The 27762-nt window shown below is 39.3% G+C and overlaps 1 protein-coding gene across 2 annotated transcripts in view; it reads right to left on the bottom strand.

Annotated features, from left to right (window-relative positions):
* Positions 1-27762, bottom strand: part of TENM2 (teneurin transmembrane protein 2) — a 1011554-nt gene that overhangs the window by 246974 nt on the left and 736818 nt on the right. For both annotated transcript variants that reach the window (XM_081934447.1, XM_081934448.1), the window contains one exon: positions 20101-20339. In XM_081934447.1, coding sequence (XP_081790573.1) covers positions 20101-20339 — 239 coding nt within the window. The remainder of the gene's footprint in view (positions 1-20100; positions 20340-27762) is intronic.

The raw sequence follows: 27762 nt of genomic DNA, 5'->3' as shown, positions 1-27762 counted from the left end.
CCTCCATACCTCCCATTTTCGGCCTGTGTACCCTATTTTTGGGCTCCACACGTCTTGTTTTGGGCCCATTCCAGGCTGTTTGGGGTACGTGGAAGCCAAAAACGGGATGTGCAGAGGCCGAAAAGTGGACGCGCAGAGGCAGCAATAGGCAGCAGAAATGATGGGTGGTGGCAATTCCTGCAGCCTGAAACAGCTTATCGGCGATATTCTGGGAGGCCAATCCAACCGCCAATCAGGTGCTTTGCTAAATCAGGCTGTGCTGAAATTGATCAGACTGTTTGCTGTTTGCTGCAAGGAGGCAAATTACTGGGAGGCAGAGACAGATTTATTTTTCTTGTTTCCCTTCCAAAAAGCTAGGTGTGTCTTATAGTCCAGAGTGTCTTATAGTGCGAAAAATATGGTAACTGGAAGGAAAATAATGTTTCATTGTTTCTCTATACTTTGATTAGTGAGATAAGATATATTTCTGGAGCATCCAAGTGTTGTTGCACATAGGACTTCCGTTGGAATGCTTAAAGGCTATTCTACCCTTTCTTTAATCATAGAATATATCAACACAATTTGTACTGCCTGATCTAGCTTCATTGGTTCTGATCTAGCTTCAATCACACCTTACACTTAAAGTGGGAAAATTCAGTGCTTCATTAGTGCATTTGCTGCCTTGCATTATACTCCTATCTAGTATCATCTGCCAGTGGGGGAAAAACCCACCACCCATCACTCTCCAAAACTAGCAGGAAGACATGAATTCTAGGACTTTAGAATTCTACATCTCTTCATTCAATTTACTATCTAGATCAAGGGTCCCAAACGCCTGGGCCACAACCCACTACCAGGCCATGCCCTGTTCAAAACTGAGCCATGCGAGCGATAGACAAGTGTGTGCACATAAATCTCCACTCAAGGGAGTGGCAGGCAAACACATTCATGCAAAGATCCATTCGGGCAAGCAGCAAGTACTTGTGTGTAAAGCTCCACTCGCATGAGCAGAGGGCACTTGTACTCATGCACAAAGTTCCACTCTTGCACACACGCTTGCCCATTGCTCAGTTTGTAAAGGGTTTTTTCTTTTTTGTATTTAGATATAGAAGCAGGGGTGAAATCCAGCAGGTTCTGACAGGTTCTGGAGAACTGGTAGCAGAAATTTTGAGTAGTTCAGAGAACCAGCAAATGTCATCGCTGGCTGGCACCAGAGTGGGTGGGAATGGAGATTTTGCAGTATCCTTCCCCTGTCATGCCCACCAAGCCATGACCACCATACCACACAACACCGTGCCCACCAAGCCATGCCCACAGAACTGGTAGTAAAACAAATGAATTTCACCACTGTATAGAAGTACAATGTTACTCCAAAGACTTGCTTAAGAATTTTTGTATAGTTTATTCTATTGCTTGCTTGCTTGCTTACTTACTTACTGTTACATACCAGAATCAGTTACAATGGTTTACACCAAGGTCCTCTGTTCCGGCGGGAACAGAAATTCAACCTGATTGGTCGAAGGGTCTGATAGCTCCCTATAAAAGGGCTGCTGTCAGACTGAACCTTCGCTGGATTGTACATAGTTGACTTCTGTTAATAAAGAGCTGTTGCTGCCTAAGCCTGAGTGTGTCTTTCCTTTACCCAATCTAACACTGGCGACAAGGATGGGATTGGAAGGCAACTAGGAAAACAAAAAGAGCACAACAATCCAGCAAGTAAATCAAGCCTGGTGCTCGGTGCGGCATCGAGCAGCCATGTTTGAGCAGAAAATTCAAACGCCCTCAGGGACACAAGATGTCAATGGATGCCCCACCGATTCCATACAACTCAGTGACCAAGCACTGGGAATCCTACATGCTGCAGTTCAACTGCTTCCTTGAAGCCAACGACCGAGCAGAACTATAGCCAACTGGACAGTGAGGCTCTGGCTGCAGTCGCCGGCATTAAAAGGTTCCACGAGTATGTCTACGGCCCTGACTTTGAACTCATCACGGACCACAAACCACTACTGGGCTTGCTGGCTGGGGACCGGCTACTCCTACTTCCTTGTCACCACGAATGACCAGATGGACAATCTTCCTCGCGGCCTACAGTTATTGCTTCGTTCATCGACCTGGCTCTACATTGGGGCATGCTGACGCCTTGAGTCGATGCCACTGCCTGAACTGCTTGCAGACCCTACCCCCGAGATCCCAGTCCTCCTCATTGACTGCCTAGAGACTGGTCCTGTCTCATCTAGTGACGTTGCCCGCCAATCTGCAAAAGACTCTGCACTCAAACAGGTTTTGAACTGGGTGTGCAGGGGGTGGCCCAAGGGTCTGAATTTAAAATGGTTTACTGCAAATGTGATGAACTGTCTATAATAAACGGTTGTTTACTGTGGGGGGACCGGGTCGTTGTTCCACCCAAACTGTGCATTGCAGTATTAGAGACTTTACACGTAGGGCATCCTGGAATTGTCAGGATGAAGTCTTTGGCCAGGAGTTATGTGTGGTGGCCTACCATGGACAGGGAGATAGAAGAATGGGTGGCTACCTGCACACCATGCCAGGAGTCCAGACCAGCTCTCCTAGAGGCCCCCGCTAAGGAGTGGGAACGACCTCAAGCACCGTGGTCTAGGGTGCACATAGATTTTGCTGCCTAGTTCACGGCCAGACTTTCATGGTAGTTGTGGACGCCTACTCAAAATGGCTAGAAATAGTCCTCATGACCTCTACCATGGCAGAAGCGGTCATCAAGGCACTACGGGGACCTTTCTCCACTAATGGCCTGCTCAATGTCTTGGTCTCTGACAATGGGCCCCAATTTACGGCCATGCAGTTTGAGACCTACTTAGCAGCGCAGGGAATCAGACATGCCCTGGTTGCTCCATTCCATCCAGCTTCCAATGGTCAGGCGGAGAGAATGGTGAGATCTGCAAAAGAGGCCCTATCCAGAATGGGCGCGGGAGATTGGCAAGCACGGGTGGATCAATTCATCCTCATATAGCACATCACACCAAGTGCTACCACTGGGAGAAGCCTTTCCGAGCTTCTAACGGGTCGCCAGTTAAGGTCCCATTTAGACCGGCTACACCCAAACTATTCTGCCGCATCGCTCCCAGATTCGACAAGCAAAATAAGGAACTTTAGCGTAGGGGATTCAGTTTACGCTCACAACTATGCTAGGGGGACTCTGTGGATTCCTGCCACAGTAATATGCATCACCGGACCTCACTCTTACCTAGTAGAGCTCAAGGACGGACGGAATTGGAGTCGGCATGTTGACTAACTCCATGGCCACCTCTCCAACCCCAATCTTAGGCAACCTGAGGTAACTCCTGCATGAGTTAGCCAAAGCCCTACCCAAAAGGAGCATGAAGTCACTCCTTCCACAGACAACTCAAGCCCGAAGGTACCAGGGCACTTATCTGTTAGTGTTGCAGGCCCACAGTGAGCTCCAAGCAAACCGGCTCTAGAAGCTCTAGCCTGGGAAAAGTTCCAGGAGCTTCCACCAGGTGAAGCCGCAGAATCAACAGGTCAGTCCGACCTGACTGAAGAACACCCACCAACTGAACTGCGCAGGTCTGGGCGAGACACCAGATAGCCCGCCTACCTGCGTGACTACGTCACAAGTCGGTTGATCCCATCTAGGAGGGGAGGGGTGTTAGATACCAGAATCAGTTACAATGGTTTACACCAAAGTCCTCTGTTCCGGCAGGAACAGAAATTCAACCTGATGGTCGAAGGGTCTGACAACTCCCTATAAAAGGGCTGCTGTCAGACCGAACCTTCGCTGGATTGCACATAGTTGACTTCTGTTAATAAAGAGCTGTTGCTGCCTAAGCCTGAGTGTGCCTTTCCTTTACCTGATCTAACACTTACTTAATGAATGGAACACTGAAACGTATTTTGGGCTTTTATGGCTTAACTATGCAGATCATCAAAAGCCAGAGAAAGGGAATATCCTATAATAGGAACATCTTCACAGTCAGCAGCTGCTAAATTAGGAAACTTATTATGAGTGTTTCTCAAAAATAAGGCTGTTACCAGTCTGTACAAGCAAAAGTAAAAATTATAGCTCTATTTGTGTTGTAAATGCACTCAGGATAGGAGTAAAAGTGCAATTAATAGAGGTTCTCCAAGTATTTTGAATGAGATCATCTCTGGGTACATAATGTCTGGGTCTAACATTTTTAATATAGGTATATGATTAAAAGCTGGTTAGCTAAGAAATCCACAATATCAAAAGTGGTGTCTGAACGACTTCCGGTTCCGGCGGCTACGGCGACAGGCAAGCCTTTGCCTGCTCCCACTCTCCCGGTGGGCTTCCCCCGCTTCTGGGGGGGCACAGGACGCCCCGGAGAGGCGTCCTGCCGAGGGAACGGCTCGCGGAGGGTCCTGGCGTCGGCGTCGGCTGGCGGGGGCTTCTCCGCTTCGTTCTAGGCATCGGGGAGCAGTTTTGGAGGGCGCGCGTGCGTCTCGCTCCATGCCGATCGGAGAACGCACTCTTGAACGAAGCAGCGGCAGTATGGTGAGAGGCTTCCTTTCTTCATTCCCTCTCTTTTGAATCGATGGACTTTTCAGCACTTTTAAAAAGTTAAACTTTCGGATCCTTGCTAGAGGTGCGGCTAGAGGGAGGGGGATTTCCCCCCCTCCCTTGGACAAGCGGCTTGAGAAGATTTTGCTTTCACCCCCAGGGGAAGGAGGAGGGGGGAGAGCCAACTAATGATGCCTCACCCCCATAAAAGTGACTTTCATTGGACTTAGCTCCAGAACCTATGGGTGAACTGAGAACTTTCTGAACTTTTAAAATTTTATTATGCCTCTGAGCCCAAAGCTGGCAGGGCAAGATGGCACACTTCCGTTGTCTTCATGAACTGTGAAACCTGACTCCACCTTTAAAATTCAGGCTTCCGGTCTTTGTCTCCGAGTCACCCAGAGGAATCTCTTGTGGATTGTTATTTTCTGAACTCTTTGGAGAAAAAACTTTTATCTATCGCTAGAGTGACTAAAGAAACTCCCACCTGTTTGGATCCTCTGCCTTCTGAATTCGCCTGCCTGCTCTACTTCTCCAGCTGCCCAGTTTCTACTCTGACTGATCTCCTTGCTTCATAAACCATGTCTCCAAAAAGACCACCTCCTGGAAAGCCTGGCTTTGCTACTTCTGCCCCAACGTCTGCAACGTCTAGTCCAGCTACACAGTCAAAGATAACAGAACTGATGCAACCCAAGACTACAGAGATAGACTTTCAACAAATGCTTCAACAAATTTTACAGGGCCAGGAGGAAATTAAGAAACAGTTAAGGGAAATGAAAGATGAAATTAAAGAGAATCAAGCCCAAATCTTTAAGAATTCACAGAGACTGGACCTTGTGGAGGGTGGGGTGGCGGAGGCGAAGGGGGGGGGTAGAGGCTTTACAGAAGGGGAACAAAGAACTTGACATCCAACAAATGAAAACAGAGTTTGAGAGAATGTCCTTTTATCTTAGATTTCAAAATGTAATAGAAGCAGATGGGGAAAATATAAGGGACATTATGACTAATATTTTAGCTGAATACATACACAAAGATAAACAGCAGATGGAATGGGAGATAGACCTAGCCTATAGAGTGAATTCAGCATATGCCAGAACACATAATGTACCCAGGGAGGTTCATATTAAATTCCTTAGGAAAACCACAAGAGATGAAATTCTGGGTGTACAAAGGGGGCAAACACTGACATACCACGACAGGGAGATAACCATTCTGAAGCAGATTCCCCAAAAAATTAGGGAAAAAAGGAAAAGCTATTCGCAACTGGCGAATAAATTATACCAGAAGGGGGTGTGGTTTAGATGGTTGATGCCTGAAGGTATGCTGATATTCTGGGAGGAGACAAGAATCAGAATCAACACACCCATAGAGGCACAGGCCTTTATGGAAAAAAATAAAGCGAACCTAGAAAAAACAGAAGACACTACAACGGTCATACAGGACATGGGAGGGGCCGGAGCTCTGCCAGCGGGGGGTGAAGGGGCAACACCAAGAAAGCTCAGATCACAAAAATAAATAAGAAAACCACAATGTTATAAACAGACCGAAAGTAATAATGAATTTATAACTAGACTATATATTATAACTATATAAACTGATTGAAAATTATTTTTTCTAGAATTAATATGCTGATTTTTTATGATTATGTATTAAGGTTTGATATTTAGATGTAACCTAGGAGTTTGGAGGGAGGGGGCGTCTGCCACACTTGCAACTGCCAAAATTTGTAACCATTCCACTTACCCTTTTCCGCATAAATGTTTTAAAAAAACCAATAAAACTTTTTGAAAAAAAAATAGTGGTGTCTGAACAAACTATGTCAGTTTGTTAGGCATCTCCCACAGAAAATACAGTGAACATTAGGCTGACAGAATTTCCTTTCAGAACAATTTAGCCATTAATTTTTATAGCTAGAGCTTCCTTTGCCAACAAAGGCATAGCTGAAAAACGATTCTTGGTAACATTAACCATCTCACTTTCCAAAAACAAAATTGAAAAGCATCCCCAGCTGATACCAGCTTATATCAAATTTTATATGCCTTATCAGGAATAAATTTAGGGGTAGGGAGTTAATTGTTTCCTTCCAGTAACTTATTTGTAACCTATTACGAATTCAGGAAAAAAAAAAAACCAGTCATCACAAATGGAAAAGCAATGTCATTTTAACCATTAGAGTCTAATTCTAGTATATAGTCTATATTAAAAGGGATGTCAGCAAGTTCACCACAAAATTTGTCTTCCAAACTCATATGCCAAAGTGGATTCAGAAGACACCACAATATTGGGAACAATAAATAGTACTTTAACTACATACTGTATATCAGTTCAGTTGGATAATGTAATTATGAGGGTCTTTAGACCAACACTGAGGCAATAGAGACCAAGAGGACAGTTGCTTTAATGTCATGAAACTATAACCCTAAACCATGCGGTTTAGACCGTGGTTATTCTGTGCATTGCCATGGAATTAACAAAGAACAATAAAGCTTGAATAATTCTGAGGTGTAAAACGCTATAGTGTTAAGACCCTCTAGACAAGTATGTTAAGACAGACATACTTATTAAAAAATGCAAAATAGAAAAACACAAAACACAAAAAGAAGAAATTTTGATTAAACTTGACAAAGTGAAATGCATGTTTATGTGTGACTTTGCATCATCCCATTCACTGCTGCCCCATCCCCTTCTTCCCCACCCCCCCCAATTAAATACAGCCACTGGCAAACAAAAGTCTGTATGGCTCTACTTTAGCTATTACTATTACTATTATATTACTATTACTATTATATTTAGGAGTTGTAGAAGAATTTCAGAGCTATATCAAGATAGTGACTATTATCTTGATTTACTATTACTATTATATTTAGCTATTACTATTACATTTAGCTATTACTATTATAGCTATTACTATTATATTTAGGAGTTGTAGAAGAATTTCAGAGCTATATCAAGATAATGCTAGTTGAATTTAATTTTCATCAAAATTAAAAGGTCTGCAAATAATGAATTTATTTAACTAATACAGTATTTTTTGCCTGAAGAATAATTCTTCCCTACCTACTTATTTCTTCTATGAGCATTTAAAAAAAGATTCTGGTTAAAAAGCAAAACTTTATTTGAAATCTGTAAGAATGGGCATTTTGATCCTCTTCTATCCCCTTCACAATTGTAAAACTCCTGAATGTCTCATTTAAAAGTCATCAGTCAGTTCAATGGAGGTTTTGAGTGAGTGGCCTTAATTCTGGTTGTATGTAACGAAGCAATTTTGTTTTTAAAACGCTTACCATGCTATTATGTAGGCAAAGATTTGTGGGTCAGCCTGACTAAAATAAATAAATGAACAAATGAATGTAAAATAATAAACCTTGAATTAGGGCCCCTAGAACAGCAGTATTGATTTGGTGAATCAAACTATCGGCGTAAAAGGAAAAAAAAATACATTACATGAACTACACCAAAGACTTTTAGTTTCCATAGAAATAGAGATGCAGGTACTCAAGTTTTAATACTTTTTATTTGACATATAGCATTTGTGAGAAGCCTCATTTTTCTTCTTTCTAAGTAAACATAAAAAACAAACATTTTAAAAGCCGCTTCAGTCAGCCTCCTTGAAGGTTACCACCAATATCTCCCTACTTCAAGTTATATTTAAAGCAAATGTTTTAGCCTATCTCCCTGTTTGTGTCTAGCTCCCCTTTTCAAGTAGAACACATTAAAGCTCAAGTACAGCAGGACCTATATTAGCAACAGGCCAATTGACCTTTCAGAAAGTCTCTTCTAATCCAAATCAACTTCAACGAAAGAAAGAAATAACAAGCAAAGAGTATTTGTACCCAACAGGCAAATGAAATCTCTCTCTCTCTCTCTCTCTCTCTCTCTCTCTCTCTCTCTCTCTCTCTCTCTCTCTCTCTCTCTCTCTCTCTCTCTCTTTCTCTCTCTTAGCAGTACTGAAAAACACAACATATTTATTTATTCATTTAAAAGAACTGAGGCTTGTTAAGCTGATCAAACAGGCAAAAGAATGTTTTTTGAATGTTCAAATTAATCAGCTTCTCAGATTAAATATTAGCCAGGAAAGAATCCCAAAGTTACCAATCAATCCTTTTTCCTTCTTAAAGCACACAGCCTGAATTTCATGTGTGAGAGCAATTTCACAGAGTCACAAACATACAACTTGATACCAGAGCAGTCCGCTAGCAAGAAAACTGGTGCATCGTGCAGGGAGGAGAATTGAGGCACACAATTTTGAAGCTTGATTTCACTGGAAAGACGGATTGCTCTCTTTGCTTTTCTATAATAAATCATCTTATCAGAAGACACTGTGTCCTTGAGTGTTTGTTATCTGTTTCCAGTCCAGCTTGTCATAAGAAGCCTGATATGGTGATGGAAACAGAAGTGATGTTGAGCTATGAAAAAAAAATGGATTTGTTGTTTTTCTTCTTTAGTGCACCCCACAAAAAAAGGATCCCCAGAACATTTCCAGTTCTGTATGAGAAGAAAAAAGAAATCCAATTTCTACAACATCAATGCATTCTGCTATCCTCCTGCACCATCTGCTAGTGTTCTTTATGAAAAAAGGGAGGAGCTTTTGAGGACAGTCTTACCTTTAGATTAGGAGAAGGTAGACAGCTTCCGAAATCAGATTAGAATGAAAAAGGCAACCTATTTTCAGCTTTTATAAAAATTAGAATCTTGGATTAAACATACACCATTTTACTGCTGCACATAAGCATCCAGTTTTTTCCTAGATCAGATTTCCTAACCCTTTACTTGGCTGCCTGTATATTGTGTTAAACTGCTTTGGTAAGGGGGGGGGGGAACGTCCTCATTCCTATCCTATATACACTGCAAATAAAGGAAATTTACTGCCTTCAAATATTATTCACATTTTGCAGAGGGGAAACTATCTCAAACAATATTCTCCTGGTGGTGGTGTAGAAAACAGACACTTATTAAATAGCACACTATGCTAAAAATATGAAAGCACCTTTATAAATCTACTCCATCAAGTGCTCCCTTCAGGAAAATAACTTGAAATGTAGCATTGATATACAAATATTAGACATAACTCAAATAATACTATTGTCGAAGTAGAAAGTTGGAGAATGAAATAAATGCTAATAAATATTTAAAGTTTTAGGTAGGACCAGCTTAGCGGGAGGAAAATGTTATCACACTATTTGTTGTTAATTAGCTGCAGAATCTTAAGCATCCATTTCTCTTGTCTCTTGTTAACCATGAATATGCTAATTAAAATTTCATCCATAAGCAAGATAAAATCAGAAAGGAATGGTGATGCTTTATTGAATAAGCTGCTGGTCCTTCAGAAAAATAGGTGCCATAGATCTCATTGTTAATCTTTAAAGAGCAGATTGAGTTCTTGTCAGCATTAAGCCATATATTATAAAATCATTATTTTGTGGTGAACCACAAATAAGTATTACATGGTTTGGTTCTGATCTTAACAGAATATAGGGCTGGAAGGGACTTTGGAGGTATTCTAGTCCAACCCTTTGCTAAGGCAGAAAACCCTATACTATTCAAACAAATGATTGCCCAATCACTTATAAAAACCTCCAGCTTTGCAGTACCAATAATTTCTGGAGGCAAGTTGTTCCACTGAATAATTATTCTAAATGTCAGGAAATTTCTCCTTAGTTCTAGGTTAATTTGCTCTTTGATTACTTGTCATCCATCACTTTTTGTCCTGCCTTCATGTTTGAGAATAGGTAGAGTGCTCGTCTTTGTGGCAGCCCCTTAGATATTGGAATCATGTCACCCCTAGTACTTCTTTTCACTAGACTAAACATACCCAAATCCTGCAACCAGTCCACATGTTTTAGCCTCCAGCCCCCTAATCGTCTTTGTTCCTCTTGTTTATACTCTTTCCAGATTCACAACTTTTTTTTTATATTGTGACAATCAAAACTGGATGCAATATTCCAAGTGCAATCTTACCAAGGTATTACAAATTGGTATTAACACTAAAAATACAACCACCTCTCAATATTACACATTAATTTAATCTTGTCAGCTTTCTTGCCCATAGAGCCAGGGGCAATAAATTCAACAATGAATTTTGAATTCAACAATGCTTGATTTCTAAACATTCTGGAACATTCTGAAGTTCCAAAGCAACTTTTGTTCTGGGAATGAACCTTGCTCAGGTATTACAGCAAGGATAAACCTGACAACACCAAGTAATAAGTATCTTTTTCTGTCTGTAAAGTTATTCTTTGATGCTGGTAAACAGCGCAACTCAATAAGTACAGTTCAAAATTTAGAACCCGAGAGCCTTTGTCTACCCATCTGTACACACAAAAGCTTCCACTCAATTCTGAACATGCAAAAATAAATAAATCAAACTTCATGTATATAAATCTGAACTCCTGGGTCCCCTTGACTGAAATCACCCATACTAGTTATGACACTGATATACTGTAGGTATACGGTCTGTTTCTCAAACAGTGAGAAGATCCTGTAGAAGACCTCCAACATTCCTTTCAACTTAGTTATTTTGTATTTTGATTGTCACAATGTATTTTAATAGAGGGGTGATGCTGCTGTTTTCCATTTGTTTTCAGGGAGATTGACTATGCTTCTCACAGTTTATTGTCACAATCTCAGCATCTTTCCATCCAACCTGGAAGACTAATTCATTTTACACAAGACTGGTCCAGGATTGATTAGATTTGATGGCTTATTCTTTTCTTAGCATTGGCCTTACAAGCTAATCATATTTACTGGGAGATGGTAAACTAACTGCTATTGCTTTTCTACCTTAGTGGGATGAAACTGGGGAATGAACTCATATGTCCAAGAACTTTAAGATGTGCCAATCACTAAAAAGGTAATCATATCTGAGGGCAATGTCACTTTCCACATATTTATGTCTGCAAAGCTGGAGATATTCAACTATAATGCTATAATGGAATTGAAAGGAACAAAATACACAGGTATTATAAGAACTAGATCTGTCGAGATCAGAGGAAAACAGTTGAAGACAAAACTGGTCCTTACAAGGCACACTCAGATGCATAACTGAACCGTGGTTATATTATAAATATGGTTTGCATTTTACACATGCAATAGTCAATTTTCTTTAACAGTTTTCTTACTTCTTATGACAGACCTACTTATTAAAAGTACGGTATACTTGAAACTGCCTGTAAAGTTCCCATTTCAGCATCAACTGAGAACAACCTGACAGATATTAGGATTTGAAACTAATTCCAGTGAGCAGGTAGATGACGATGTTGACTATGTTTTTATTGTATGCAAACTTTCTGAAGAGATATTTATTCATTTTGTTATAGAAAATTATGCCTAACATTTATTGTAATTCTCTAGCCCCTGTCACTTCCATTACCACATTCTAGTGCACATAGCTACACTCCATTTTATTACCCTTTCTAATTATTATTTTCACACTCTTTATTTCATACCTTCTTTTTACACTTTGTTTGCCTTCTCAGCATTTTTCTCACTTACCTACTTGCTCTTGTACTTATTCTTGCTAAGGGTATTTGTGGTTTCAGTCGGATTGCTAAAATGGAATGTTAATTGCTGCTTTAATCCATATGCATCAAAATAATAATAATAATACTGCCTACAGATCATTTTTATAACATGATTTATCTTATAGAAGTGCTTCTGTTGAATGCTGCTGCAATCAGTTTGGCAGGTCAATTCTCACTGGCTCAAGGTGCATTCCATCCTTTCAAGGTGGGTAAAATGAGGACCCAGATTGTTGGGGCAATATGCTGACTTTGCAAACTGTTTAGAGAGGGCTGTAAAGCACTGTGAGATGGTATATAAGTCTAAGTGCTATTGCTATTGGTGTCATTCCTGTCATTTTTCCGTATCTTAATCTGATAGTTATTTCATATTTTAATCTGTATTTTCTTTAGAGTATCACATGTTAAGTTGTCCCAAAGGTGCTTTTTCAAAAGGCAACTGGATTTTCTTTGTTTTCCGTGAAGATGTTTTGGTCTTATCCAAGAAGCTTGAATTCAAGAAGTGCTGAAGAAGCTTCTTTTTGTGCTTTTTGAAAAAGGACAATTTAACGTATGGTAAAGACATGGATTAAGACATGGAATAATGACAGAAATGACACTAATTTGACCTAGCATGATAAGGAATTCAAATACCTGAGGGAAGACATATTTGCTCCAATCTTGATTAGCATTATATTGTTTACATTGTTAAAGTTTATGCTAGCTGCTCAGGTTAAATTTAAGTAGCACACTGAATTTTGAAATGGATATGCAGGAAGTACAAAGAGAACCAATCAGGGATTTCCCATGTCATATCTACTTCACATTTATGCTATGTGTTAAATTAAAACAATAGAGAATAAGCAACTGATTCTTTCTCCTTTGAATAATCTAGCACTACAAACAAGATCACGATTTGGAACTATAGAATTAAAAAATGGAGATCATGTACTCCAAGCCAAATGATCACACATAACACTGCCCTTATTGCACCAGGGACATATTAATCATTGTATTGGACACTAATGTCCTGCTGTAGGTTGTCTTTCGCAGTACCCTGTGGGTTTCACAAGAAGAAAGCGGCATCACAGGGGTCAAGTGAAGATGCAAGGTATCAGAGGGTCATGTCCTACGGGCAGAAAATGCCTGTGAAATGATGATCTGTACAATGGCCTAAGAAATTTAGAATAAATACTGTAATCCTTAAATAAATGACATTATCTTTTTTAAACCAAGTTTATACCATCGAACTCCTTAAGAGTATATTACTGCTTGACAAGTAGTCCAATTTTTATTCCCTTTTTTTTACATGAAACCATATAATTTGCATATGGAGAATGAATCCAGATCTTTATTTAACCGGTATAGCAACTTTTGCTGTCATTTCTGGCAAGTTGATTTTTTTTCCTTCCTTTTTTTGTACATAAAATTGTGACTAAATAAATGGTTGCAAAGGAAGGCCATCTCCATTTTCAGGGGGGGGAAATCTTACTAGACTGAAATGTAATTGAAAGCTTGAATGTGCACTTGTGTATGTGCAATTTTTATTAAAGCAACATAAAATATAAAAATATACCAGTGGCTTTTTATGGTCTGTAGCATAATTTTTCATTTACTTTGGATGTAAAAACAGTATTTATTGTAATCTAACAAAAGAGGGAGAAATAAATGGAGAGGGGAGGGAAAGAAGTGCATTAAAAGTGTATTCAGAATTATACTGTGGAAAACTAGTAACCCCTTGTGTATAAGAGTTTGCAACCAACTCAGAGTCAGCTTCTCCAAGTAATATGGAAGTGGCCACAGGGGAGGAATTTATTCAAATGGTTCCGAAGAAGCCAAATGAAAATAATAGGGGGAATGGTTTCCTACATGCACACAATAAAATACTTTGAGCAGTACAAAAACACTCAGCCGAAATTATCTCTGCATAGGTTAATGGAATGGGAAGCTAACAGTGTTATTTGAAATTTACAGGTATTTCACAAAGAGCTTATAAAATACTTTTAAAATATTCCATTCCCCTTTGGTTATGTCATAACAATTTCCAATATGAATACCAGTGTGTTAATACTTCTGAAGCCTGTTCTTATGAATATATACAAGGATACCTGACTTCAATGTGTTTAGCTGTTCAGGTTTTCAGCTCTACAAATGGGACTTTCTGAATTTTCTAGATTAGGTAGGTCTACAGCAGTGGTGGATTTCAACATTTTTTAGAACCTCTTCTGTAGGTGTGGCCTGCTTTGTGGGAGTGGCTTGCCGGCCATGTGACTGGGTGGGAGTGGCTTGCCAGCCATGTGATCAAGTAAGAGTGGCTTGGGAGTCATGTGACTGGATGGAGGCCAACTTGTAAAATGTGGTGAAACTCACTTAACAATGCTCTTGCTTAGCAACCAAAATGTTGGCTCAGAAACTCTGGCATTTGAACCATGCAAGTCGTTGTCAAGTTACAAGACCCTTGCACCCCCAACCCTTTAGAGAAAAAAAAACACCCAGGGGTGTTCAAACTTGACAGCTTTAAGACTTGTGGACTTCAACTCCCAGAATTCCTCCCTCCAGTCATGTTAGTTCAGGAACTCTGACATTGAAGTGTGCAAGTCTTAAAGCTGTCACGTTTCAAGACCCTTGCACCCCTAACCCTTTAGAAAAACAAACCCAGGGATGTTCAAACTTGACAGCTTAAGACTTTAAGGTTTAGATAGGACTCTTAGAAGCGGGCAATTGGTGAGCGGCAGGCGGGGCAAGCGTGGCGGACGGGCAGGGGGAGGGAGCTGGAACCAGTTCTAAATGGCACGGTAGATTTGTTGAACCTCTTCTATAGAAGAGGTTAGAACTGGCAAGAACACACCCCTGGTCTAAGGATGCAAAATTGCCAGGTGGCAGTGAACAAAAAAAGGGAAAGCCTTACCAATGAAATTAAAATATTGCTGTTTTCCTTAGATCAATAAAACTGAATGTATCAGAAAAAAATGTATAAAGGTTATGCAGGTGGTTCTTGTTTAAGGGCCACTCATTCAGTGACTGTTCAAAGAGTAGTGAATGAGTAGTAATTACAACTCGATCTCATACTTACATATGCTGAACGCCCTGAAAGTTTGCTTAATGCAGCAGAATTCTTACGACAAAGGGGACACTGTGGTTTGATATTGTAGTAATACCACATATAACACAATTAGTGTTACTGCTTTAACTTCTAAAAATAAATAAGTGTCTTGACGCTTCTTCTCTCAAAGCCATGATCTTCCCATTCTGGATCGATTGGCCTTGCTTAAGTGTGGATTATTTTAGCGATCCACTCTTCTTTTTCTCCTGTAGTTTACTAAGGGTAAAATGGGAAGGAACCTGAAGGCTGCCTTTTCTGAGTAGGCTAGAATCCAGAACTACTTTCCATTATCTCCTATGGAAACATTTTAATAGATGAACTGGACCAAATAATCAGGGCATGCTAATAAGTGGAGATTAAAAAAAAATCAGACAGTTTTTGTCAGATAAGTGGTTCTGGTTAACAGTTGTGTGTTACTTTTCAGGGGGAAAAAATCAATTACTTTAAAAATGTAGAAGTTGTTAAGATGTTCCCTTTCAAGTGCCTCTTGTAATACCGAATGTGCTCTGCTTCATTAGAAAATGAATCTCATGCAGCACTCAGATACTGTGACTCTGGCAGTAGCTAAAGGAGTGACAGGATATATAATCATATCTGGGAACAGCTATGATGCAATTGTAAGAGTGGGAGTGTATCAAGGTATTTCTTGCTTTTTAGAAAATTATGGGAAGTATTATGCAGCAGGTTTACATTAATTTAGAAGTGAAAGTTCACACAAATGTCTCTGCAAACTATATTTATACATTAAGAGGAAGGTGAACAGTTTTTTTAAAAAAAACCTCTGCATTTTCTGTCAAAAAGTGGATAATGTATTCCTTCGATTCTGTACATAAACTAAGTATGTTAGATCAGCATCTCATATCTACAAGATCTTTACTATTTCCTCCCCCCCCCCCAAACCCCCGGTCTATTTCACATGATGGAAGGCAACAAAATAGCCCCAGCACTCTAAAATTCATCAGTATGAGTCTCAACATATCAATTTGAAAGAGCGACCTTAACTATATGCCAAGCTTTTAGTTTCCCTTGAAAATAATACTTCTATTGTTTCCAAAGGAAACTCTAAGTACCCAAAATTGCCATGCTTTTAACACAGTGACATGTTGATGGCCTGATGCTTTTTCAAGCTCAAAGTCTGACTGACAGGAGTCAGAGTGGTTTAGAGGAACAGTAGAAGCATAGCATTTCATATTTTGCAAGAATTATTATAGCAACAAAAATGACAAGGTGACTTTCTAATTCTGGAAGTTTGCAAAGGAAAGAACTGAAAGCAAATTGAACCAGCAAGTGCTTTCTCTGCTACAACTAAGCAGCAGAAAGGATCTGGAGTATGCGTTGATTCTAACCGTTGAAAGTATAATTCTGCATTTATACCAGTCAGAACCCCCCACCCCACCCCTATTTTCTGAGTATCTCAATTGTATACAGCCCAAGTAACAATCATATAACTTTTAGGTTTATGGAATTTTGAAAAATTATACCTAGTGCTGAACAAGGTTTTGACACAAGATGCTGATGGTTGCAGAACACAGTGCAGCAACATGAATAACCTCATATGAGGTTAGCAGAATTGACAAAACTATTCCTAGTAACAAACTCCAGAAAGAGTGATTTTGACCGAATCAATAATTTTGCTTGCTCAGGGCATATGTTCAACAGTTCCTAATTCAAAGTTATTGCAAATGGAAAGTGTTACACAGCTGTGAAATCATAATGTACTATGAATTATACTTTTAAAACAATATTTTTTCCTGAAGAAATGGTGCTTTCATATTTTTAAACCTTCCTTTTTACTACTCCTGTAATTACTTTTTGATCTTGTGTTCTTGCACCTAATTTTCTCCAATATTCAAAACCAGTTCATTACTATTATTTCCAGATAATGCTATTTTAATGCTGCTGAAATAGGTACAAGATTCAGTATCTATTTCACAGATACAAGATGTTGCGTAAAGTCAACTTTTCCAGCCTCACTACCATCAAGTAAAGCGAATCCCTAGAAGGTACTCATAAGCGAGTACACATGCACTATTTATACATAGCAGCACATACTTTGAAAAAAAAAAGCCATATACATTATAGACCTGACAAAAATATTTGTAGGAACCCTTTGTGGAGTATGATGGTGTGAATGGAATGTCCTATCTCAAAGTACTGGAGCAGCCACACTGTCTGGAAGACTCTGAGAATATGAGGCTTTGCCTTTTCAGGTACCTGTGGGAAGGTAAAGCCACTTCATTGGTTTTCCCAGCAGGCATTTTGTCTATGTCCACAACTGGAAACAGCCTTCAAAGCACTTGCCTTAATATTCTCAGTAATTGCAGCTGTTTCAAAATTTTGAAGAAGTATATTTTGCCTTTTCAAATGCTTTGCACAACCAATTTGTATTTTTATAGTTGCTATTTTATATTTGAACCATGATAAGAATGTAAACATGATGGAAGTTGTTGATTATTTCATTTTTAGCAAAACAAATTGTGTGGGTTAGTTTCTTACTGCTGGCAAAGTATGCTATCTTCAAAACTTGCTGTGTGGCTTCAAATCACATTACAAATACTGAAGTTGAAGGATTTTAGGTTTATTTATCTCCAGGTATATTTCACTATGCAATTCAATCATGAAGAAATCCTTATCAAAAGAATAGAAGACTGCAGCCATCCATAGTAGATCTATAGCTGAACTACGACTACCTGTGCACTTCACAATGTCTATGGCTGGAAAAGGAGGGAGTTGTAGTTCAGAAGCTTGTGGTGGTTCACAGTTTTTCCCTACTTGCCTTAAAAGAGAACTTTGAATTGTCTTCGTTTTAAAATATTTGCATGGCTATTCATCTTAAAACAACTCTGGGTGGTTTTCCACAATAAAACTGAAACTATAAAAACATATAAAAATCCAAAAACCTGTAACCTTGACCAACCTCCCAACAAATATCTTTATGTTCCACCATTCTACCTCAGTGCCTTAATTCTTATCTTTTCTTACTGAGGGCCAATTAAAATATCAGCATACCATCTGCAACTTGATAAAAACGCATCCATCTGATGGTACATTTCACTTTTGGGACTAATATTTGTAAACTCACTCAGCTCTTTACTAGATGTTGCTCTAAATCTGTGTAAATGTTCTATGTCAAGGGGTTGCTAACATTGATCAATCTGACTGGTATGGTTCATAATATAATTACTTTTAAATCTGAATACTGAATACATAGACGTATCTCAGTATCTTCCAGAAGAGGGCAGAAAATATTTCCTTTTTACAAAGTTATAAATGAGGCATATAGACAATTTAAATTAGAATTTATCAAATATGTTTAAAAGCAAAAGTGAAGGAAAAATGCTATCTGTATGCTAATCACAACAAAATTGAATAGAATTTAACTTCATTCTTTATTCCTTCTGGTTCAGATTTCTGACAGGAAATTCAGATAAAATTATCTAGAATCCCAACCACCTCGAATTGGGGCACTATCCATATTAAAATGGCTTTTATCTCTGAACTTTGCTCTTTAATAGCTATTCACATAAATACCCATAGACATCAAATTGAGTTTTTTATTTGTATCAGACAAATAAGAGAACATTGAAATACTGTACAAATTTACTCAGAACGGGTCTAGTCATATTTATTAGGGAGAAATTGACAGTTCTAGCATAAAAGTACAAAAAAAAAAAAATCCAAGGGAGATGTGATGGTGCTATTCCCAATTTTCTATTAAAAATACTAGTATGCACTTTGAATTATCTTTCTTTAGTTCCCTCACATATATTTTCACCCCAAAGATTTATTTTGGTGGTTTCTTTCCACTTTTCTCAATAAATGTATCAGAAACAAAACGTATTGCCAGGTCCCATGTTTGCACATTACTGGTACCTGGAAGAGTGTTTTTTACTATGTAATCAAATGATGATTTGAACAAAGGAAGCACTAGAACTTGCATATTTATGGCTCTCATTACAATTATGGAGGAAGTATACCAAAATGCCTTGCTATTGTATAGTTTATCAGGTGAGAAATTTTAAAGGAAAGATCAGTATTAGAATCAGACAGTAGTACAGTTGACAAGGTGATTCAGAAACAAACAATGCAGTCTTACAACGTAAGAGTAAACAAGTAAAAGAAGAAAGTAATATACGTCCTTTATGTAACCTGAGTTTACATTGTATGGATAATAAAATATGGATTATAATAGGATGAAAAATAGAAGGTATAGTATGATATGATTCAGAAACAACATGAGAGATGTAATATAACAATAGTATTCAATTTGCAATGTATACGAGGTTATTTTCAATATTCACAGAGCCTTACTATGCTATTACTTTTTCAGTCATTTTATAATATATAGAAGAGATAGAATTTAGCTTGAGAAGACTTCAGAGATTAGTTATGAATAACTAATTAAATAATGAACATTCAAAGTTTATAATTACATTTATCATTTTGATTCCATCTTCTTTTTTCCATAAATCATATAGTATTACCTCCTCAAATGTTATCATTTCAACAACAACAACAACAACAACAATGGCAAGACAAATTTCCAAGGGAGTTAATCTGAGGGATAGTGAACATTTGCTTCTAGTCTTCTAGTTAATTTCCACAGCTGAGTGTTGACTTGGACTTAGATTTTTTTTTTTTTTGGTATTAAACCAATTCCCTAACCATTATACATTACATAGGACTGAATCTTAAAATGGCTAGCAATGAGCTCTGCTACTACAAGAACCATTGTCTGATTAATCAGAAAAGTATAGATAAATTTCCTTTTGCCGTGAATATAAGTTAGCTAAAAGGAACAAAATTAGGGCATTGTCTCTTAAGCGGTGTATTTCTGTTATTTCATTTTAAAGATCCAGTCCTTCTCCTCTCAGTATAAAGTGCACGTGATTTTAGAAATAGCACTGTTGATTACTATTTTGGTTTTATATGAGTAAGAGCACAGTGGACAGACATGAATTATTCAATAGATCATGTGTGATTTCTTGAAAGATGTGACTTACCTATGAAATAGGCCAACAGTATAGCAAGCAAGATTGCAGCAGCGATAGCTGATAAAGCAGCACACTTCCAGCTACAGTATTTAGAGGGCTTTTTCAGCTTGAATGCATTTCTGGAGAAAGTATTTCTAGGTAACAGTCGGGGAGGTGGTGTGTAAACTGTTCCTGAGGTCAATGGGTATCCAGGGGAAGAACTACTGAAGAGAGGAGTTGTTCCAGATGATGTCTTGAACAAAAAATGCCTTAAAGGAAGATAAATATATCACGGTTAACAGATGTAACACATCCAAATAATTCAGCTATTTGGAAATACAAAGTAAACTAATAACACACATGACAAGGAAAGCAAGCTTCTGTTTGCTCAACATTTAATTTTAATTGTAGAATTATGAGCTGACAATACTTATCCTTCATAGATCTTGCTCAGGCAAAACAAACAAACCATGTTATCATCAGTTATGATTAAACCATAATGGATGCTTCCAGGATCACATTATCACAAAAGAAATATGTGATCTAATGATTTAGCATTATGTGAAAACGAAGCCAATGATCTGAACAAATTAACAAAAAACAAGTTGCTTGATAGTGATTTGAATCCAATTTAAGGGTCTTTATTAATGATTAACCTTAGTAATAATATTACTTCCTTCAAATGCCAGCTCATATAGCAAAGTCATGACTTTAAACACACTCAGGCCTTCAACTCTTACATTTCCCAAGGAAAAGGACAGTAACGTAAATATCAACTGAAAACAACTAATGTACTGTATATGCTTGTGGAACAAATGGTAATGTAAAAGTTTCTCTCTGTCACATGGGACAATGGGAAGCCTGTTGTTTTTTTAAATACAATTCAGGGTATTAGAAGCTAAATCTACCATCTTTAATTATACCCATAAGGCTAATGGAAGCCTTATAAACCTTAATACAAAACAAGTTCAGACTCTGGAAAATCGGTAATGTCTTATTAATGGTCCATCCAACCAGGAAACCATAGAATTTTGCACTATTTTGAGGACAGCATGGTTCAGATCCAACAAGTTATGTACAGAACATTACAGGAATTAAAAAGTAATGCTATAAAAGCTTAAATTATAATTCAAAGGTGAGAAGACTTTGCTGCATAATGAAAATCTGTTACCAATGTAATAGGAATAGTGGTGATGAGGATGTGGATTACAATGATGATGTGATTGTGATGGTGTGGGGTGTGTGTGATTATGTTTTCAATTTTTTAAAGTAAAGTTAGACATACATTGTCAGCTATTCCCAATCATAGCAAGTGGAAAAGCTTTGCACCAAAACTTTCTCCTTCCCAGAAGGAGCACAGTTCTTGTATAGTTACAAATAAAAGCCAAAAGAGACAAAGGTACTACTGTCTTAAATTCACATTTACTAAATGTGAGTTCATTGAAAATTATTTTCTTTAAAAAATATAAATGCATGTGCCTGTCCATTTGCTATAGCTCTTCTTTAAAGAGAACAGCTTGACAGTGCTGAATTCAACAAGACCTTATGTTTGTGCTAATTGTTGACTCCCTGTGAAAGCAGGAGCCAGTCATACAAATTGTACTTTTCTATTTTTTAGCATCCTCTTCTCTCTAAATCGTGCTTAGTTTTCTAATAAGCTACTATTTGATATTACAAACCCACTGTATTGTTTTTTTCAGCCCTATGTCATATTTTCAATTTCAGATTAATTTCATTCACCTTTGGTGTCAAAAACAGATGAAGTAAATGCAGGAAAACCAACTGTTTCTTAACTTAGACAAGGGTTCTGATCATTGAAAGGGAATGCTATTCTGGGTATAAATTTAATACATAAATATTTTGTTTTGAATTAACTTGCAGTTCTCTGTGTAACGTGCAATAAATCGGGTATTTTCACAACATGTGAGAAGGAACCAATTTCTAAACAGCCAGACCACACAGAATTGCTTCACTTGTTCTAAAAGAGAAGTCAAGGACCCAATCAAGAAAAAAGAGAAAGAAAAACTTGCTATGCTTAATTGCCACAGATACACACACATTTTTTCTAGTCTTGAACACACTGGAGCTCCCTAGAACTATATTTTCCTATAAACAAAGACAAGCCCCAATAGGAAATTACTCTGCAGGATTGCCCAACATTAGGATGCTGTATACCATAAAAATGATTCAGAAAGTGTCAATAATTGAGCTTTTTTAACAAACAGGAGAGAGATGCTGTGTTCACACAATGCCTGCATGATTTTCAAAGTGTGCACAGCTTTCTTAAACTACACAACCACTTTCGCACAAATGGACCCAGTGTTATTCAGGAACTTACATAATTGTTTAAACAGGCATTTGTTGATTAAAAATACATATAAGCAGTAACAGGTTTTTCTTAAATGAACAAAAACATTGCTTTTCCTTACTCTTTTAATTTTCAGAAGTACTAGAAACTTCCCAAAGAGCTAGAAAATAGTTTTTTCTTTTTTATATTTAATAAATCTGGGAATTATGGCCTATTGGATCAGGGATCCCTTGCATTTAGGCTTCCATGGATGCTTTATCCATAAGCATCTGTCCAAATCTGACCAATTTGCAGTCTTTTCTAGGCTGCAGCATAATCTGTATTCAAGTGGTTTAGTAACCAAAATATCATTAGGCAGAGAAACAATCATTCAGATTAAACAAAAAAAATATTAAAATAATAACACAAGATATGACTCAGGAACATTTTGAAGCTTTTTCACAAACTGCCTTTTTAACAAGACATTAACAATTCTCCAACGATTAAATTGTAGTTACCTATTCTCTAAAGATAAACCTTTCTTTCTAATCAATGCCAGTTTTCAGTCAAACTATCTTCGTGTATTTAACTATGTTAAATACCAAAATAGTTCCTTATTGGCATCTTGGATTTCTTAACATGGACACAGTTGGACACATAAGCACCATGTTTAAAAAATGCCTGACAAGAAAAATGGCGTGTTAAGCTTTAAAGCAGGTGTCAGCCTTTAGGCACACTGTTCTATAAAAGCATGAAGCTGAACCTAAAGCAACCATGTGCACAGAGAAAAGATTTTAAAGCAGGTAAAGATGCAATACAACTTCTGCTGTAGCATCATATAATTAAGGAACAGTAGTACTTTTTACAGTCCTACTTTATTTTCTGTAGCAATTCTGTATGTGTTTTTTTACAAGCAGGAAAAAGCTGATACTTGCACTCCTAAATAAGATGCCTTCTAGGTCTTCAGGGGATTTGTCTTCACCTGGTCAATCAGAGGTTAGGATAGTGTATTGCCATAAGAGACATACATTGTCACATAGCAAGGTTTTGAAAAGCAGCAAAGGAAGGAACTCCCATTTTCCATCAAATTTCTTGTACAGTTTGATTCCTGTATACCTGGATGATACATAAGTGAAGACAAATATTTTTTTAGGCTTCACCTACACATATGGACTACTGTTGTTAGATACTCCCCTCCCCCCTCCCGGTGTTGCAGCAAGACAATAGTAGTTTCCACTCAGGTCCTCTCTTTTCCGGCGGGAAAAGAGAGGCCCCTGATTGGCTGGAGCGCTAGACAGCTCCCCTTTAAAAAGGAAGCTATCCGACCATGCATTTAGTAGATGCCTGCACATATGGACTACTGTTGTTAGATACTCCCCCCCCCCGGTGTTGCAGCAAGACAATAGTAGTTTCCACTCAGGTCCTCTCTTTTCCTGATTGGCTGGAGTGCTAGACAGCTCCCCTTTAAAAAGGAAGCTATCCGACCATGCATTTAGTAGATGCCTGCACGTATACCAATAAAGAGCTATTGCTATTGCTAGCCTTTTGTGTCTTCCTTTACCTGATCTAACACTGACGACGAAGGTGGGAGGCAATTAGGCGGACAAAGAGCGAAGCTTCACTGACAAAACAATTGGGTCACATGGCAGCATTCCACCCGGAATGGAGGAAAGGCAATCAGCAAGGCCATTGCGAACCCAGAGAGAATCAGGATGGCCACCTTTGTCCAAACACCTCCGTTCAACCCAGCCATGGACGATTGGGATGCGTATCTACTGCATTTTGAGCTCTTCCTGGAGGCGAACAATCTTGGCGGCGTCCCGGAAGCCCAGAAAAAGAACCTATTCCTGGGTTACTGCGGCCCCGAAGTTTTGGAGACCGCCAAGAACCTCTCTGAACCAATGGCGCTGCATGCCGTCTCCTGGTCTGCGTTACAACAAACGTTGAAGACCCACTACGCCCCGAAGCCATCTAAGTACGTGCGGCAATACCATTACAACATGCGGAACCAGATGGAAGGCGAGTCGATAAATGAGTACATAGCAGCACTCTAGAAAGCCGCAGCCCATTGCGAATTCCGTGAACTGAACGATGTTCTCTTAGACCGAATAATAATGGGAGTCCAAGACCGGGCTCTACAGGCGAGGCTGCTGGTGAGATCCAACCTCTCCCTCCAGATCGCTCTCGACGAGGCAAGGGCAGCCGAGTCAGCGAACAAGTCCATGGAGACCCTCCAACGCCTCCACGCACCCATGGAGGCACCCAAGAGCACCCGCATCCACTGCGAGGCCATAGAGTCCGAGAGCGACAAGGAAAGCAGTCACCACATGTGCAATAGCCGTGAAACGCCGGCACGAAAATTCAAGTTGCCCGGCCTGCCCTGTGCTAGCTGCGGAGGCGATCACGCTAGAGCAACCTGCCGTTTCCGAGACATGATGTGCCGGCGGTGCGAGCGGAAGGGATACATTGCCAGAATGTGCCGCAGTGAGTTCCCTGCAACCACCATTCGCCCGGAAAGAGCAGAGAAGGGACCGAACCGGAGAGAGCGACTCAACCAGAGGTCCCCCAGGAGGACAGAAACCGGCGATCAAATAGCCAACCTCACGGCAATGGCCTGGGAATGCCAGGGTCACACCAGGAAGCTGAACATCACAGTTCCTGTACAGCACATCTAAACCAGCTGCCCCAAAAAACTAAAGGTCACCATTTCCTCGAGGGCACCCCTTGGAGATGGAGATCGACACCAGATCGTCTCTAATGATCATCACATGGACGGTCCTGAAACAGACGATCCTGACCATACAGACAATCCTGACCATGCAGAAGAAGGACCTCAGATGCCCAGACGTCTGCCTGCGGGATTACCAGGGGAACCTGGTTCCCCTCGTGGGCCAAAGCACGTTCAGAGTGCGCTACAAACAGATCACCAGGGAGCTACAGGCAATCGTGGTCTGGGACGATCTCAAAAGCCTTTGTGGACCTGACTGGTGTCAGGCATTGGGGATGGTCGTAGCCGAAGTAAACATCCTGAATCAGACCGAAAAAGCACGAGCCGGTACTGCCATTGGGAAGTTCGAGGACATCTTTGCCTCCAGTCTGGGTGAGTACAAGGGGGACCCCATTTCCTTTAGCCTAGACCCAAACGTGGCCCCAATTCAGCTAAAGCCCAGGAGTGTGCCTTTCACCCTCCAATCAAAAATCGACAAAGAAATTGACAAACTGGTGAGCCAGGGGATCGTCGAACCAGTCGATCACGCCCGCTGGGAAATGCCGATCGTGACCCAAGTTAAGCCCGACGGGTCTATCAGATTGTGCGCCGACTATAAATGCACAATCAACAAGGGGTTACAACAAAGTACGTACCCCATACCCGTAGTCCAGCATTTGTTGCATTCCCTCGGCCCGGGAAAAATATTCGCAAAACTCGACTTGGCGCAGGCGTACCAGCAGCTGCCAGTAAATGGCGCCACTGCGGAGACCCAAACCATTGTGACACACAGGGGGGGCAAATGTAACCGCTTACAATTTGGCGTCAGTATCACCCCTGGGCTGTTCCAAAGTATTATGGAGCGACTTTTGCAGGGGATACCAGGAGTCGTCCCCTATTTCGACGACATATTGGTATTCTGAACTGTGTGTCTTCCTTTATCCAATCTAACAACTGTGCCATATTAACCATTTCTAGAAGCCATGACCTCCTAATCTAGCTTCAATCACATCCTCAAACCCACTGCTGAGACAGATGTATTGGCCTAGAAATAATGTTTTTCTGCTGTCACATTAATGGTTAGAATCTTTGGATGTTAAGTCATTAGAATCGCCTTCAGATGTTAGCAATCATCAGGATTCTAATTGGTTCAGCATTTACAGAGTTTTGCATGTTTAATTCAACTTATAGGCCACTTGACTCCAAATAATTCAGAGGAGTTTCTTACTCTAAAAAAGACAGGAGCCATTAAAAAATAAAGATTGTTCAGAAGGCAAACTTACTATAACAAACAAAAGATGCTACAGGAGCCAAACCACTAACCTCCCCTAAGGCCTTGAGGAGTGGTATGCCAAGTGAGATGTGAGACATACTGAAAGGTAATTCTAGGGAAGCTCTAAGCAGGTCCTCCTATGAAACACCAAGGAGGTCTTGCAAAGCTTGGGGTTCGGTAATGGAAATAAATATAGTCTCAGAGCTGTCAAAACAAACGCATACACCATAGAAATGTCACCTGGCAGAGCGAAGCATGGTAGTAGATGAAAGGGAGGAAGTGTTTAATGGAAGAGTTTGCCTGCATGTGTTTTCCCAGCTTTCAAGAGAAACAGCAGCCTGAAGGCAAGTGGGTTTGAGGGAGGAAGGATGCACTAAGAAGAGAAAGGGAGGGGCAACTGGCAATTACTATTTATTGTTTTAGTAGAATTTGATAGCAATAATGTTATTTGTATTGATCCTTATTTGACATACCATCTCTTTCCATTTCTTTTTTTGTAGTATCATTTGTTCCATCTGCCCTACCTATGATTGAAGATTAGTACAAAGTGTGGTGATTGCTTGTATTAGTTGTACTACTGTTAGCACATTAATCTGCTTTGTGTAATTTTATTGTATTTTATAGCTACCTTTTACTTTTATTAATAATTATCAGTTTATATATGTTTAGAGGAGTGTTCCTGGCCTAAAGATTTTGGTTTGATTTGATCCTTAGAGAACTGATATCAACCATCTGCAAAGAGATGTCTCCCATCCCACTATATATTCCTAGACTTTTTATGGTTGATTTAATCCCATCCCACTATATAATCCTAGACTTTTTATGGTTGATTTTCCTGCTTGTAGGTAGCACTGGGTAAGAGGCAAAAGGCAGCAATCCTTATAACTCCCCTGAAAATAATCTATATTTCATTACACACACACACACACACACACACACACACACACACACACACACACTGTATATATATTAATGGGCATAAGATTGAAAAAAAACATAACTTTCATGAGAATAAGTATTGAATTATCAAGCCAGTGTATATGCTGAATAATAGAAGAGTTCTCCACACTGTGGAGATCATAGAACACAAATATCATTAGACAGCCCCTTTGTACTAAGTTGAAGGTCATAGTCTGAAGAAGACATTTTTCAATACGCTATCAGATTTCTTCCAGGTTTATGTCACTTTGATAACTACTATAATATACAGTACATATTTATTAACATGATCAATAATATTAATCATATGCTGCCTTTCAGCGGCAGCTTGATTTTGCTATGTTTTTGGCTGAGAACATAAAAAGCTTCTGAAGTTAATTAATGAGTTCTTACAAACTCTCCTGAGAAAAGAGCTGCAACTCAATCTTGTTTGCACCCCCAAGAGGACATGTCTTTCTTCACTCTATATCAAACAACATACAGGCA

The sequence above is a fragment of the Natrix helvetica genome, assembly GCF_964273705.1.
Source record: "Natrix helvetica genome assembly, chromosome: 1".
Taxonomy (NCBI): Eukaryota; Metazoa; Chordata; class Lepidosauria; order Squamata; family Natricidae; genus Natrix; species Natrix helvetica.
The sequence above is the reverse complement of the archived record's forward strand: the minus strand, read 5'-3'. Positions and strand labels throughout refer to the sequence as shown.